At 41.7% G+C, this 17,027-nt stretch overlaps 1 protein-coding gene across 1 annotated transcript in view; it reads left to right on the top strand.

The window, feature by feature from the left end:
- The window catches only part of LOC308307231 (A-type potassium channel modulatory protein DPP6-like), a gene marked incomplete at both ends in the record, with an annotated part of 64,299 nt that overhangs the window by 34,618 nt on the left and 12,654 nt on the right, over window positions 1–17,027 (top strand). The window contains 13 exons of the mRNA XM_080752404.1: window positions 7–32; window positions 2,852–3,006; window positions 4,440–4,537; window positions 4,694–4,817; window positions 5,749–5,787; window positions 5,886–5,993; window positions 7,877–7,968; window positions 12,124–12,171; window positions 12,404–12,522; window positions 13,929–13,976; window positions 15,299–15,397; window positions 15,961–16,030; window positions 16,664–16,858. Coding sequence (XP_080608530.1) covers window positions 7–32; window positions 2,852–3,006; window positions 4,440–4,537; window positions 4,694–4,817; window positions 5,749–5,787; window positions 5,886–5,993; window positions 7,877–7,968; window positions 12,124–12,171; window positions 12,404–12,522; window positions 13,929–13,976; window positions 15,299–15,397; window positions 15,961–16,030; window positions 16,664–16,858 — 1,221 coding nt within the window. The remainder of the gene's footprint in view (window positions 1–6; window positions 33–2,851; window positions 3,007–4,439; window positions 4,538–4,693; window positions 4,818–5,748; window positions 5,788–5,885; window positions 5,994–7,876; window positions 7,969–12,123; window positions 12,172–12,403; window positions 12,523–13,928; window positions 13,977–15,298; window positions 15,398–15,960; window positions 16,031–16,663; window positions 16,859–17,027) is intronic.

Genomic DNA, 17,027 nt, shown 5'->3' on the forward strand with positions numbered 1-17,027 from the left:
CTTCAGCGGCCTCTCTGATTGGCTGTATGAAGGTAAGGTCATCTTTAACGGCCTCATGTACCTGTATGAATATGCATGTAATAAATACTATGCACATTATGTACCTGTATGAATATGCATGTAATAAATAACATGCATATTATGTACCTGTATGAATATGCATGTAATAAATAACATGCATATTATGTACCTGTATGAATATGCATGTAATACATACTATGCATATTATGAACCTGCAGAAGAGCTTTGAGAATAACCCCACACATCAAGTCATTCCACTGAGCGTACACAGTTAATGGAATGCTAATTGGTAGCTGATGTCTGCTAATTCCCCCGAGCCTGCATTCCAGTCTCACAGATAAACAACATTAATGAAATTTTAATTGCCGCGCTCCATATAAACGTAGCTTCTGGCGCGGTAATAACAATAAGTAGAACTACTTGTCATGCAGTCTTTGATGTCACCACAGACTGATAATGAATGGAGGTGTGTTGGGATGTTGATCCTTGCTCCTTGTCAAAACACATTCCCAGTGAGATTATTTTATTTATTTTTTATCTTTTGCATAAAGTGAGAATGACTCACTCTGTTTTGACAGAGGTGCTGTTTGTTTACTGTGTGTGTGCGTGTGCGTGCGTGCGTGCGTGCGTGCATGCGTGCGTGCGTGCGTGCGTGCGTGTAGCTTGGCATTCTCTCCATCTCTCCCTTGTCTCTCAAACTTGCATGATTACATATAGTACCATACCACGCATACAAAACACAATAGAAAAAACTAAACATAATAAATTTCGCAACATGCACTCCTTAGTTACTGTATATAGTAGTGAGGAATTGCTTTTTTGGGGGGGTCATTTCTTGGCAATGGATCTATTTTAGGTCGATACTCTCATGTTGAGATGAAAAACTCTGCTGATTCATGGTTTCTGCATTCAGTGTGCCTGTGTGTTCTTAGTGAGATATACAGTATATGTACGTACATGTATGTGTGTGTGTGTGTGTGTGTGTGTGTGTGTGTGTGTGTGTGTGTGCTCGCGTATACTTTGTGTCCGCGCGGGCGTCTGGAATAATCAGTTGTAATTTGCAGAACAGGCGGTGTTCCCACAAGGACATATCGAGTATACATGTACTGTATATCATATTGAGTATGTACTGTATATCATATTTAGTATGTACTGTATATCATATTGAGTATGTACTGTATATCATATTGAGTATGTACTGTATATCATATTTAGTATGTACTGTATATCATATTGAGTATGTACTGTATATCATATTTAGTATGTACTGTATATCATATTGAGTATGTACTGTATATCATATTGAGTATGTACTGTATATCATATTTAGTATGTACTGTATATCATATTGAGTATGTACTGTATATCATATAGAGTATGTACTGTATATCATATTGAGTATGTACTGTATATCATATAGAGTATGTACTGTATATCATATTGAGTATGTACTGTGTATCCATATTGAGTATGTACTGTATATCATATTGAGTATGTACTGTATATCATATTGAGTATGTACTGTATATCCATATTGAGTATGTACTGTATATCATATTGAGTATGTACTGTATATCATATTGAGTATGTACTGTATATCATATAGAGTATGTACTGTATATCATATTGAGTATGTACTGTATATCATATTGAGTATGTACTGTATATCATATTGAGTATGTACTGTATATCATATTGAGTATGTACTGTATATCATATAGAGTATGTACTGTATATCATATTGAGTATGTACTGTATATCATATTGAGTATGTACTGTATATCATATAGAGTATGTACTGTATATCATATTGAGTATGTACTGTATATCATATTGAGTATGTACTGTATATCATATTGAGTATGTACTGTATATCATATTGAGAGTATGTACTGTATATCATATTGAGTATGTACTGTATATCATATTTAGTATGTACTGTATATCATATTGAGTATGTACTGTATATCATATTGAGTATGTACTGTATATCATATTGAGTATGTAATAATAATAATAATAATAAAGCTTTATTTGTATAGCACCTTTCATGACATGAAATGCAGCTCAAAGTGCTTTACAGAGCAGAAAATGAAGCACAGTTACTTAACAGAAAAAATAAAATACACATGAATACAATAAAGCAGAACAATAAAAACATAAAACATTGAAGAACAATTTCAGAACAGTGTGGACGTCAATAGCATCAAAGAGATAAAAAAAAATAATTCAGCTAAAAGCAAGAGTAAAGAAATAGGTCTTGAGCTGTGCTTTAAAGCTATCCACAGAGGCTGCCTGTCTTAGGTGTAGTGGGAGTTTGTAATGAATTGAGTACGCTCTCCTTTGAACATCCATCGACACTTTCTTTATAGCCTCTCGTAGCCAGGCTTACTCATCTGCCAAGAGAAAAGCCTGGTCAAGAGAGAGTTCTAGGAGGTGGGGCTGAATTTTACCGGAAGTTTTCTTTTTTTCACAGTGTGGTGTTCCTGCAAACATATTCCCAGCTGAAGAAAAACTGTTCTACTTCTCCTGCTCCGTCGGTTGCGCTCGCAATAAACAATATAGGCTACAAACAAAAACATCGATTCGGACAACATTACACCTAATAAGAGCGAGATAAGAGCTACAATCTTTTTAGGTTTGTTTCGCTGGGGAATGTAAACAGACCCGCAACCACAAATGCAGCACTTCCATCACTTCAGCTTGAACCAACCGGAAGTCATATCTTGCCCAGGGTGCTATCTTTATGACTGTTGAAAATGTTCTCTCTCTCTCTCTCTCTCTCTCTCTCTCTCTCTCTCTCTCTCTCTCTCTCTCTCTCTCCACCCAGAGGAGATCTTCCAGTCCCACATCGCCCACTGGTGGTCCCCGGACGGCGCGCGGCTGGCCTACGCCACCATCAACGACACCTTGGTGCCCAGGATGGAGCTGCCCATGTTCACTGGCATCCCTTACCCTACCGGGAAGGAGTACCACTACCCTAAGGTACCCATGTTCACTGGCATCTCTTACCCTACCGGGAAGGAGTACCACTACCCTAAGGTACCCATGTTCACTGGCATCCCTTACCCTACTGTACCCTAAGGTACCCATGTTCACTGGCATCCCTTACCCTACCATAACCTAAGGTACCCATGTTCACTGGCGTCCCTTAGCCTACCGTACCCTAAGGTACCATGTTCACTGGCGTCCCTTAGCCTACTGTACCCTAAGGTACCCATGTTCACTGGCATCCCTTACCCTACTGTACCCTAAGGTACCCATGTTCACTGGCATCCCTTAGCCTACCGGGAAGGAATACCACTACCCTAATAACGTATGCACCCTGAAGACTCACCTCTTCAGACTCCACCTAAGCCCATAGCACTTATCGTAGCACTAGGCCAATCAGAGGCAGGTGGGGTCGGGCCTTTTCGTAACGTTCGGGTTGCTTTCAGATGTAGGAACTGAGCACACTGGCGTGCCCTCTGGTCCTTCATTTATTGGAATGCACCCTGGATTCTGACCAGTCAGAATAGAAGTCACTTTGAGTGACTTCAGACATAAATCCTGTTTTCCCTTATTCTGTAGAAAGAGAATTGTAGAGGCTGTCCTACTCTCTGTTTTTGATTATGGGGACATCATATACAGACATGCTGCTAACTCCACCCTTAAGCCCCTAGATGCCATTTACCACTCTGCTCTCAGATTTATCACAGGGGACCCATACGATACTCATCATTGCACCCTGTATACAACAGTTGGTTGGCCCTCTCTCTCTATGAGGCGAGACCACCACTGGTACATCTACATCTATAAAGCTTTATTAAAAAAATCACCATCTTACATCTCCTCCTTATTAATTCCAAAACTTTCCATTCACCACACACGTTCCCAAAACTACATTCCACTATTGGTCCCCACAGCCCACACAGACCTAGGCAAAACTGCCTTTGGTTTTAGCGCCCCCCATAGCTGGAATGAGTTACAATGCACTTTAAAACTTGAATCTATGGTTTCATTGGAAAAATTTAAAAATTTGCTGTCTAATCATGTTGTTTTACATTGTCATTGCTTTCATTAAGATGTGCTATTGTTTATTACTGCTCTTACTGCTTCTTTAATTTACTCATTATATTGTGCTTGTTTTTACAAATCATACTATGTCTTATCTTGCTGTTCTTATCTTGTTATTATTATTGTTGTAGTTGTTTGTAATCTCGGCATCGTTGAAAATGAGGGCTTGCCCTCAATTGTATCCCCGAGAAATTAAATAAAGGTTGAATGAATGAATGAGTTGCAGTGTGCGTGAACAGGTCTCTCCAATGAACACTGGCAGCCAATGAGATGTCTAGGTTTTCATATCTATGCTTATGTCCTCCAATTAGATCTCCTCTCCTCCCTCCTCCTCCATGTCTCTCTCTTTCTATCTTCTCCAGGCGGGTGAGGAGAACCCCGTCATCTCTCTGTTCGTGGTGAACCTCAACGGTCCTCTGCACACCATCGAGATGAGGAAACCTGAGGACCCCCGGATAGGGTGGGTGATCTGTCAATCATTCTGAGGACCCCCGGATAGGGTGGGTCATGGGGTCGTTCACATCCAGTCCCTAAATATCAGTTATACTTAAAGAGACAACAATTATATAGCTTGTAATGATTGTTCATTGCTTCCCCTGTGTCCTGTGTGTGTCAGGGAGTACTATGTGACCATGGTGAAATGGGCCTCCAGCACGAAGCTAGCCATCAACTGGCTGAACAGAGCTCAGAACATCTCCATGCTCACTCTGTGTGGAGCAACGACTGGAGTCTGTACCAAGGTGAACTCATAATACAACATTATCTAATGTCACTCACTATTGTAATTTGTAGGTATATTAAGGGCCCATTCATACTCCACTTTTAGAGCCAAATTTATTTCGTTTCGGCTCTGTCCAAACTACAATATGACGTCAATCAGAGGTTTAGGGGAGCGGGTACCAATCATTAATTCGGCTGTTCGGTCCTACGAAGATTTTGTGACTCTCCGAACTGAACCGAAATAAATTTGTCTCTAAAAGTATGAATCTGCACTAAGGTTAGCCTGGGAACCAGACAAAATCTTCCAAAGTAGAATCTTTTATTCGCTCCCTCGGAAATGCTAGGTCCACACAGAGATTCCAGACTAATATCTATGCAGTGATGTTAGTCTGGCTGTGCCAGGCTATATTAAGGTTGCACTAAATTATGTCTGCCAAATGTCTGTATCGAAAGGGTCTAGAGTTGTTTTTGGAGCTGTGTGGAACACAAGCTCCCTATACGTGGCGGTGTGTGTCTGTCTGTCTGTCTGTCTGTCTGTATGTAGCCTCTGGTGTAGCCTGAGTACCCTGGGTGACCAGAGAGGTGCTGTTGAGTTTAGCCTGCCCTGAGCATCAACTGCAATACACACACACACACACACACACACACACACACACACACACACACACACACACACACACACACACACACACACACACACACACACAGCTCCACTTCGAACAGAGGTTCGATTTTTCTATTCCATGTAGCCGTCAATTATAAAGTTATTATTATCTTTCAAAAGTATAAAAAAGTTGCACATTTAGAGGAGGAACATTAAGTGTGTGTGTGTGTGTGTGTGTGTGTGTGTGTGTGTGTGTGTGTGTGTGTGTGTGTGTGTGTGTGTGTGTGTGTGTGTGTGTGTGTGTGTGTGTGTGTGTGTGTGTGTGTGTGTGTGTGCTCTCTTTCCAGAAATACGAGGATGAGAGTGAAGGCTGGCTACACAGACAGGTAGGAGAAGGGTTCATGATGTGTGATGTACACTCAGACCATGTGATTCAGCCAAGGACTGAACTGGGTTGAATGATCATTGTTTTCTTTGTGTTCAGAATGAAGAGCCTCTCTTCTCCAAGGACGGCCTGAGGCTGTTCTTCACCAGGGCCATCCCTCAGGGAGGAAGAGGGAAGTTCTACCACATCTCCATGTCCATCTCACAGGTAGGTTCTATAGATCATATCTCTATGTCCATCTCACAGGTAGGTTCTATACACCATATCTCTATGTCCATCTCACAGGTAGGTTCTATAGATCATATCTCTATGTCCATCTCACAGGTAGGTTCTATAGATCATATCTCTATGTCCATCTCACAGGTAGGTTCTATAGACCATATCTCTATGTCCATCTCACAGGTAGGTTCTATAGACCATATCTCTATGTCCATCTCACAGGTAGGTTCTATAGACCATATCTCTATGTCCATCTCACAGGTAGGTTCTATAGATCATATCTCTATGTCCATCTCACAGGTAGGTTCTATAGATCATATCTCTATGTCCATCTCACAGGTAGGTTCTATAGACCATATCTCTATGTTCATCTCACAGGTAGGTTCTATAGACCATATCTCTATGTCCATCTCACAGGTAGGTTCTATAGACCATATCTCTATGTCCATCTCACAGGTAGGTTCTATAGACCATATCTCTATGTCCATCTCACAGGTAGGTTCTATAGACCATATCTCTATGTCCATCTCACAGGTAGGTTCTATAGATCATATCTCTATGTCCATCTCACAGGTAGGTTCTATAGACCATATCTCTATGTCCATCTCACAGGTAGGTTCTATAGATCATATCTCTATGTTCATCTCACAGGTAGGTTCTATAGACCATATCTCTATGTCCATCTCACAGGTAGGTTCTATAGATCATATCTCTATGTTCATCTCACAGGTAGGTTCTATAGACCATATCTCTATGTCCATCTCACAGGTAGGTTCTATAGACCATATCTCTATGTCCATCTCACAGGTAGGTTCTATAGATCATATCTCTATGTTCATCTCACAGGTAGGTTCTATAGATCATATCTCTATGTTCATCTCACAGGTAGGTTCTATAGACCATATCTCTATGTCCATCTCACAGGTAGGTTCTATAGATCATATCTCTATGTTCATCTCACAGGTAGGTTCTATAGATCATATCTCTATGTTCATCTCACAGGTAGGTTCTATAGATCATATCTCTATGTTCATCTCACAGGTAGGTTCTATATCTCCATGTCCATACGAAGCTGGACTGTAAGCAGTTTTCATTTTGTTAGATTAACCGACTAAGACTAGACTAAAACTAGACTTTCAGACAACTAAAATAGGACTAAAACTAAATGGTGTGTCATTCAAAAGACTAAAATTAAGACTAAATCTGAATTTGCCGTCGAAATTAACACTGTCTGGAAGAACACAACAACACAATAGTTCTAGAGGGAAGTTACTGTTACGTCAGGACTTTGGTACGTCTATTATACTTTGTATAATAGACGCCCGACAAAGCCGGATGCACCACGTTGGATTCAAACCCACAACCTCTGCAGCAGTGGTAGTGGGCAGGGACTTTACCATGCTGTGGGCGGGGACTTTACCATGCTGTGAGCGGAGACTTTACCATGCTGTGCCACCCTAGCGCCACCTTTTATACTTTTAAAACCTACCCTTACTGCCCGGACCTGGATATTTTTCGAAAGCCTTTTTTTCTTGAACATAATAGTTATATCGATCACACACCAGTGGAGGATTTATGACTGTGGCTGCTGGAGCCAGCAGTAGAGCTGATCGTTAAATAAAACCACTGCGGTTTATATTAATAAAATACACACAATGGAAAAGCCACAAGACACGATGGCAGCGTTAGAGTTTATTACAGGATGTTTTAAAGAGTCTGAATATTATTTACAACACTGTTCTTCATTATTCTTCACATCAACTAGATAATTCATATTTTCTCTCTCTCTCTCTCTCTCTCTCTCTCTCTCTCTCTCTCTCTCTCTCTCTCTCTCTCTCTCCCACTCTGTCTCTACCTCTCTCTCCCCTCAGTCCAACAGCAGTACAGACACCCTCCAGTCTATCACGTCTGGAGACTGGGATGTCACCCAGATCCTAGCATACAGTGAGGACACCAAGCTGATGTGAGATTTTTTGAACCCATTTTTCACCCAGGACCAATTGCCTAAGCTGTAATCCTGGGCTCTGCTCTCCCTCTGCCAACTTGGGGGGAGCCCTGAACTGAGCTCATGCTTCCTCCAATGCTCGAGGAGTAAGCAGGCCGCTTCTTATCACCTGACAGGGAGTTAATTTCCCCCAGTAGGACGTAGAACATGAAAGGAACGCGTTATTCCAACCAGTTCCTTTCCCCTCTATCAGGCACCCCGGCTGGCCAGGGGGAGGTAGAGAGCAGGATCTAATGTTGTAAATGTTTACTGTGCGTTTGAACCCAGATACTTCCTGGGTTTAAATGTTTACTGTGTGTTTGAACCCAGATACTTCCTGGGTTTAAATGTTTACTGTGTGTTTGAACCCAGATACTTCCTGGGAGTAAATGTTTACTGTGTGTTTGAACCCAGATACTTCCTGGGTTTAAATGTTTACTGTGTGTTTGAACCTAGATACTTCCTGGGAGTAAATAATACAGTATCTGGCTTAAAGTCCTGTTCGCAATTTGGTGTTAGGGGAGTTTCTCACCTGAACTGAGTCAGTGGGTCCCTAGACATGAAAAATCACAGAGGTGCTCGTCCGCCATAGTGCCAGGAATGGCGCAATGGCCAAATCAAATATGGCTGCCATCGGCTATGATGAAAATCCAACTTTTCTGTTTCTGGGTGTATATGCACATGTAATACCTCTATTTGGACTAATTGTGGTGTGGGGAATTCATTTCTGATATTGTTTTGACCATTTTGGGCGATTTGGACCTCAAAAGGTCATGGTCAAGGTCATTTTGCTATTCCGAAGACCGTGGGCCATAACTTGGCCATTGTTAGGAGTAAAAACAGGTGCAGTAGGTCTAAATCAACTAATGCTGACATGTATAATTCATTTCTGACATTGTTTTGACCATTAAGGATCATCTTGTCTTTGAAATATCAATGTCAATGCCATTTTCTAAAAACGATTTTGTTCATTACTTGCACTTTTATAGTATTTTTTGTAAGTTTGTTACTATTTTATAGTAAGTTTGTTTTGTTTATAACAAAAGACATACTAGTGGGAAATACACCAAGTAAACATCCACATTTAACTTTAAAGGGGGGTTTTAAATGGGTGTTTAAATGAGCAAATAAGACTATTTACGAATAAAAGTGACAAATAAAATCACACAAATAAAGCACACACAAAATTAAATAACAATTTCCAAAGTGCACCATATTGGGATTGTGTGCATCCAAGTTAGTATGATGTGTTTTTACAGGATGTATTCAGCAAGGCAGCCATATCCTCGAGAGTCGAAGTGTTCCTTGCATCCGTCCATGTTCCATTGGTTCTAGTCTTTCCTCAGGTTCCTTGGCTGTTGCAAGCAGGTGGCAAGACATGCACTAGAAAGGTGCCTTGTTGGTCTCAGGCAGCAGTTGTACTTCTCTGCTACCAATGCTGTCTTGTTCTGTCAAGGTCTTTGCCTCTCCAAAGTTTGTTAGATATTGTATTCGGTCAGAAGCCATAGCTGCATGCTTAGTCCCCACCTGGCCCATGCAGTCATCTCCAGTTTCCAAGGCATAATGTCCCCTGATCACTGTCTTGGCTAGTGGTGCTCCAAGATGAGAGACTGCTTGATGCTGTAGAAGCATGTGCCGCTGCACACCTAGTGCCATACTGCTACCAGATCTACTTAATCCCCAGTGCTTGGAAGTATCACTACGACAACTCTCTGGGGTCCACTCATAATCCTGGCGACCCATTATTCCCTCCATTAGGTTAGGGTTATGGGTAGGTTTAGTTATAATAGGGCCAGTTGACTCCACATGTACCAGCAGCTTGGTGACAGCCTCCTCAATCTAGTTCAATCTTTGGGATCTCTTCACCTCCAGCCCCTTTTGCAGGGAGCCACTCATCATCATCAGAGATAACAGAGTCGATAGACGCACCCATCCCTCATCAACTTTACACATTCTGGGTGTCTGAGGTGAACAAACAGCTCTCCAGCTGTGTGTTCGGAATATGGTGGCCATTCAAGCTTGTGGCGATGTAGGTAGAACGGCTGCCATGGAATCTGAAGGTTCCAGGGTCGATTTATGTCTCCTCCTGCTTATTTGTCGAAGTGTGCTTAAGCAAGACACTGAACCCCTAACTGCTCCCGATGAGCACCTTGCATGGTTTCTTGGTGTGAATGTATGTGTGAATGTGTGTGTTAATGGGTGAATGTGAAATACATTGTACAGCGCTTTGGAGAAGAGCGCTATATACTGTAAATGCAGTCCATTTACCATTATCAGCTCTGTTGTCTCTGTTGATGATGTCGCTAGTGGAGAAGAGATCCCAGACATCTTGAATAGGATTAAGGAGGCTGACACCTGGTGCATGTACAGCCTCCATTATAACTAAGCCTATCCCTAACCTTCACTAACCTAATGGTCAGAATAATGGGATGTCGGAACTATGAGCGGACCCCAGAGAGTTGTTGTCTCCTTCACATTACTGCTATACTACACCCCATATTTCCAAGCACTGGGGATGAAGGAGATCTGGCAGCAGTATGGCACTGGTGAGACTCACTTGCACTGCATCAAGCAGTCTCATCTTGGAGCACCACTAGCCAAGACAGTGATCAAGGCACATATGCCTTGGAGACAGGAGATGACTGCATGGGCCAGGTGAGGATTAAACATGTAGTTATGGCTTCTGACCGAGTACAATGTCTAACAAACTTTGGAGAGGCAAAGACCTTGACAGAACAAGACACAGTATTGGTAGCAGAGAAGTACAACTGCTGAGACCAACAAGGCACCTTTCTAGCGCATTTCTTGCCACCTGCTTGAACAGCCAAGGAACCTGAGGAAAGACTAGAACCAATGGAACATGGAACAGGGCATGACATAAAGGCTTGTCCTGTTGTCCGGGACAAGTGCCCATACTATGGAGTGGAGGGAGCAAGGGGGGTCATTAGCCGTCCTTTTGTTATTATTTCAATGTATGAAATTTTTATCCGGACAAGTGACTTTTGTCTCCGGACAAGTGAATGGGAAATATACTTATCCAAAGGACAACTGCCTCAAAAAGTCAATGTCAAGCTCTGATGGATGGAAGGAGCACTTTGACTTTAGTACACTCCTGCCATGTCTGAAGCAAGACACTCGACACTGATGGAGTTCTGTGCATCATATTTTGCCATGGAACAATGCCAAATCAATCCTGTAAAAACACCTCATACTAACTTGCATGCACACAATCCCAATATGGTGCACTTTGAGGGAAATTGTTATTTAATTGTGTGTGTGATTTTGTTGTGTAATTTTATTTGTCACTTTTATTCGTAAATAGTCTTATTTGCTCATTTAAACACCCATTTTAAACCCCAATTTAAAGTTAAATGTGGATGCTTACTTGTTGTATTTCTCACTAGTATGTCTTTTGTTATAAACAAAACAAACTTACTATAAAATAGTAACAAACTTACACAAAATACTATAAAAGTGCAAGTAATGAACAAAATCGTTTTTGAAAAATGGCATTGACATTGATATTTCAAAGACAAGATGATCCTTAATGGTCAAAACAATGTCAGAAATGAATTATACATGTCAGCATTAGTTGATTTAGACCTACTGCACCTGTTTTTACTCCTAACAATGGCCAAGTTATGGCCCACGGTCTTCGGAATAGCAAAATGACCTTGACCATGACCTTTTGAGGTCCAAATCGCCCAAAATGGTCAAAACAATATCAGAAATGAATTCCCCACACCACAATTAGTCCAAATAGAGGTATTACATGTGCATATACACCCAGAAACAGAAAAGTTGGATTTTCATCATAGCCGATGGCAGCCATATTTGATTTGGCCATTGCGCCATTCCTGGCACTATGGCGGACGAGCACCTCTGTGATTTTTAATGTCTAGGGACCCACTGACTCAGTTCAGGTGAGAAACTCCCCTAACACCAAATTGCGAACAGGACTTTAAGCCAGATACTGGAGTAAAATGTTTACTGTGTGTTTGAACCCAGATACTTCCTGAGTTTAAATGTTTACTGTGTGTTTGAACCCAGATACTTCCTGGGAGTAAATGTTTACTGTGTGTTTGAACCCAGATACTTCCTGGGTTTAAATGTTTACTGTGTGTTTGAACCCAGATACTTCCTGAGCACCGAAGACGACCCCAAGCGAAGACATCTCTACAGGTAAAACTTTCTTTCTTTCTTTCTTTCTTTCTTTCTTTCTTTTTTTCTTTCTTTCTTTCTTTCTTTCTTTCTTTCTTTCTTTCTTTCTTTCTTTCTTATATTTGGTTCCAGCAGAGTTTTGTGTTTGACGCAAGTGGACAGTACAGTGGATCACTGTGATGGAAGAAATTAATTAGTAAGAAAGTTCCCATATCTCTCTCTCTCTCTCTCTCTCTCTCTCTCTCTCTCTCAGTGCGGACACGGTGGGGCCGTTCAACCGTCGCTGTGTGTCATGTGACTTCTCTGAGCTGTGTGGATACGTCAGCGGTTCCTTCAGTCCCAACATGAGCTACTTCCTGTTACACTGTCAAGGTACTTCCTGTTACACTGTCAAGGTACATGAACTACTTCCTGTTACGCTGTCAAGGTACATGAACTACTTCCTGTTACACTGTCAAGGTACATGAACTACTTCCTGTTACACTGCTAGGATTAATAAGAGAAGGATATCACACTGGGCGTGTCCCAGCGTGGTACCGGGGTATGGCACATGCACAGTGTTAACAGGAACTGCCATGGTGGAGTGTTCCAGCAGAGGCACTAGATACAAAAGATCATGATCCGTTCTCAGTAGAGCGAGGTGTGTGTTTGTTTGTTGTCTCTCCACTCATCACCTAAACAGCTGCAGGTTTTCTTATATTTTCTGCATAGTGCTGTGTTTTATTTTTTTTAAAGGACCCCAATTGAAACAAGCCCAAGGCTCTTTGGAGGTGTTTATCCTTTTAGTTGACCTTGTACCAGCTGTTATGAAACTACCTTGGCTTTTCCTATGCAAACTTCTAATAAAGTTTTAAATCAATCAATTGTGGGAAATAATTGGTCTTCAGAGGGATGCTTTTAGATAATCCTGTACTTTGAAGCATATGTCTTAACTTGTACTGCGTGCCGTACTTGTATGGTGCAAAAAATTCAACAGACCGCACAATTTAATTTATTTATAAGCACTTACACAAAATATCAGTAAAACAGCAGTAGATGAGAATACGATGGATTTCTATAACTTATATTCATTCAGGATATGCAACACTTATAGTTGTGCCTATTAGGGCACCAAATAAGCCTACTTGTTTTGTGGCATAAGAACATTTAATTTGAGCAAAGAGCAAGTCCCCAGCAGGCACTTAAAGTAGGACAAAACAAACACTACCATTTAATGTTTACACGCCGCCATCTACTGAGCCACAGTGTAGGTGCTGGCCAGATTGTACTGCGCATGTGCCATACCCCGGTACCACGGCTGGGACACGCCCAGTGTGATATCCTTCTCTTATTAATCCTAGTTACACTGTCAAGGTACATGAACTACTTCCTGTTACACTGTCAAGGTACTTCCTGTTACACTGTCAAGGTAGACGTTCTACTAAACCTTCTAGCTCCATATTTAAACTTTTTATATTTCGCTTTTTGTTATTTTTGTTGTTATTTTCCTGGTAAATGAAGGCCCTATACCTCACTATACAAGAGTGTGCCCAGTCCACCTACAATTAATGAAGCCTGGGATCAGTAGCATTTCACTTTGCAGCCTATGCCGCCTTTAGGGCCTTATAAACTCCAATCTGTTCTGCCCTAGAAAGCTAAAGAGCTTGAACGTTAAAGCAAGAGAAATGACCCTAAAGTTTATCGGCAACAACAGCTTGCATAGAAGTGGGTGGGTTAGCATTTGGTTAACAAAGTCCAAGTCCATATTAATGTGTCTCCTGTCTCTATTCGTCCCTCAGGTCCAGATGTCCCGTTTGTCTCAGTCTACAGCACACAGGACAGACAGAGTGAGTATTCTGTGTGGGGACGTTTCAGCTTGTTGTACAAGCGATCCGTGTCATGTCTAATCAAGGCATGTTAAAGATGAATAGGAAGCCCTTCAGAATGGGACAATGTGTAATGTGTGTGTCAGTGGCAGACAGGGACCACCTGTGATGCTGGGACCGCCAGCCAAGTCCACTAATCACATCACTGCCTTGGAAAGGATGTCCTTGATGAAATTATCACTCCACTCGCCGCTCCGGAAATATGAGAATACAGTACACCATGATTAGATTTACTGTGTGTGTGTGTGTGTGTGTGTGTGTGTGTGTGTGTGTGTGTGTGTGTGTGTGTGTGTGTGTGTGTGTGTGTGTGTGTGTGTGTGTGTGTGTGTGTGTGTGTGTGTGTGTGTGTGAGTGAGTGAGTGAGTGAGTGAGTGAGGTAACCCATCCACCCAGGGCCAAATGGGTAAGGTGTTTCTTTTCTGCACAGAAGGCATATAAGTGTAATAAAAAATACAGTACAGAAACGGGGACAATAAAATATATTACATGTACGGTGTCTCACATTGTACAATATTGCTCCACTGCAGAATTATAGATGACTAAATTATGAAACTCTCAACATGGTAAACTAGATTGATACAGGGGTAAGGGACACTTTCCAAACAGAGAGTAAGTTAATAAGTAAATGTTTTACAGTATGTATAGAACTTCTCAAAAACGTAGTACAAAGCAGAGAAAACCATCTTGGTTTTGTTTTGATCACATGATTTTTGGCTACACTCCTCTTCGGTGATGCTGCGACTCACAGACTGTGGACAAGCACCATTTATCGATTCCATGCCCAAATAAGGCTTTGACGAGCACTCGTCTTTGACGCTGTGGACCTCGGCCCGATTTGACGATAACATACTCGTCAATGGCTGTGAAAGAGTTGTTTAAAGATGGGGTGGCATGATTTTGTCCCCCATAAAACATGATGATCAAGTATTATGATTATACTAGGAGGAATATCTTTTTCTGAAAAAGTGTACAGAAAGTGTTAAAATTATGTTTTTATGCGGTCACACCCACCCGTTCATTAACTAGGCCTGGTTTGCAGATGAGGTTAGCCACACCCACAGTGTTGGGTGTATGGTAACAGGGGAGGAGATGATTTTATGATGTCATTAACACAATGGTTTTCTGCTCTCATCTACTGTGTTTCCACAGAGCTTTAATAATGGTTTTCTGCTCTGTTCTGCTGTGTTTCTCAGAGCTTTAATTATGGTTTTCTGCTCTGTTCTGCTGTGTTATCACAGAGCTTTAATGATGGTTTTCTGCTCTGTTCTGCTGTGTTTTCTCAGAGCTTTACGAGCTGGAAAGCAACGAGGAGCTGAGGATGACTCTGGACAACATGCAGATGCCCAGGGTGGAGTTCAAGGAGCTTCACATGGACGACTACGGTACGCCAGAGCAGGGTGGATTCTGTCCACTAAAACTATGACATTTTTCTCCGACTACCTTTTTTCACTGACGAAAACTCAATGAAAGCAACATAAAAACTAAGCTATGATGACTAAAACTATAACTATGTTGTGTAACTTGTTCAAGTTGCTTCACATGAACGACTACGATACGCCAGAGAGAGTCCGCCTCACTCTGATCACCAAGCACACTGTTCTGCAGATCTACAAGCTCACAGCGTGTCGCCATGTGACGCGTTGTGAGCTTAGCCTGTATAAAATGGTAGCACAAGCTACAGTATGAGCTTGTAGATCGGCTATTTTCAAAAGATTTTCAATGCATTTTGAACTTGTGAATTTTCTGTACAATGAGTACTTTGTATTTTTGGTACTTTAAGTTTATTTTGATGCAGATACTTTTGTACTTAATTTACTCAAGTACAATTTGAATACTTCTACTTTAACAGAGTATTTCTACATTGCAGTATTGATTATTTTACTTAAGTAAAAGGAGTACTTCTTCCACCACAACGTGTAACTTCTCTCCTGTGGTTGTCTTACAGCTCTGACCATGCAGATTATCAAACCTGCAGGCTTCGTAGAGACGTCACATTACCCACTGCTCCTCCTGGTGTAAGTATGACCACATTGCATGGTGTCTCGCGTCGTCGCATTGGCTCATCATTGTGCACACGATAGACAATCACACATGGAATGCTTTGGTTTTGAATCCAGCGATACTTAACTACCAAACTGTAGCATATGATGATCCTACAACAGTGGTTCGCAAGATGTTTTCATGTCAAGCGTTTGGCTGGGAACACCCATCTCAAAAATATTATGTGCCAGGGACCTCCAGAAGCAAAGATTTGAGTTAAAATGTTTGCTTTGAAAAATAATACTAATTAAGATGTAAATTATTGTTAAACGCTGCATTACTTACAAAATTAGAGAATTGTTATTTTGGCCTGTTATCTCTGCTATCTAAAATATTAGCAAAACATGTCATGTATTTTCAAGAATAGCAGATCTTACAAGGTCATATAAATGGAACCAAATGGACCCGTAAGGTTCCATTTGTACACTCTCAGTTCTAGATAGAGTTCTAGATAATGTAGATTGAGATAGAAAAGCAGAGATAGAAACTTCCATCCAATGTGGGTCCTAGGCCAAATGCATATAAAACCTGTGGTCCTTAAAATTAAACACATTTTGAGAATCACCGCCTGTGTGTGCTTTGTGCTGTGTGGTGGTGTATGTGTGTAGCGATGGCACCCCCGGTGGCCAGATGGTGTCGGAGCGCTGGCTACTGGACTGGAGCACGGTGCTGGTGAGCAGCTTCGGGACGGTGCTGCTGCGTCTGGACGGCAGGGGGAGTGGCTTCAAGGGCACCACCCTACTGCACCACATCCAGAGGAGGCTGGGTGTCATGGAGGAGAGAGACCACATGGAGGCGCTAAGGTACATCACACTCTGACACCTGTTAGAACTAGACCCAACCAGAGGAGGCTGGGTGTCATGGAGGAGAACGACCAGAGGGGGCGCTAAGGTACATCACACTCTGACACCTGGTTTTAGAACTAGACCCAACCAGAGGAGGCTGGGTGTCATGGAGGAGAGACACCACATG

Source organism: Nannobrachium achirus (assembly GCF_963921795.1).
Source record: "Nannobrachium achirus genome assembly, chromosome: 21".
In the NCBI taxonomy this organism is placed as follows: domain Eukaryota; kingdom Metazoa; phylum Chordata; class Actinopteri; order Myctophiformes; family Myctophidae; genus Nannobrachium; species Nannobrachium achirus.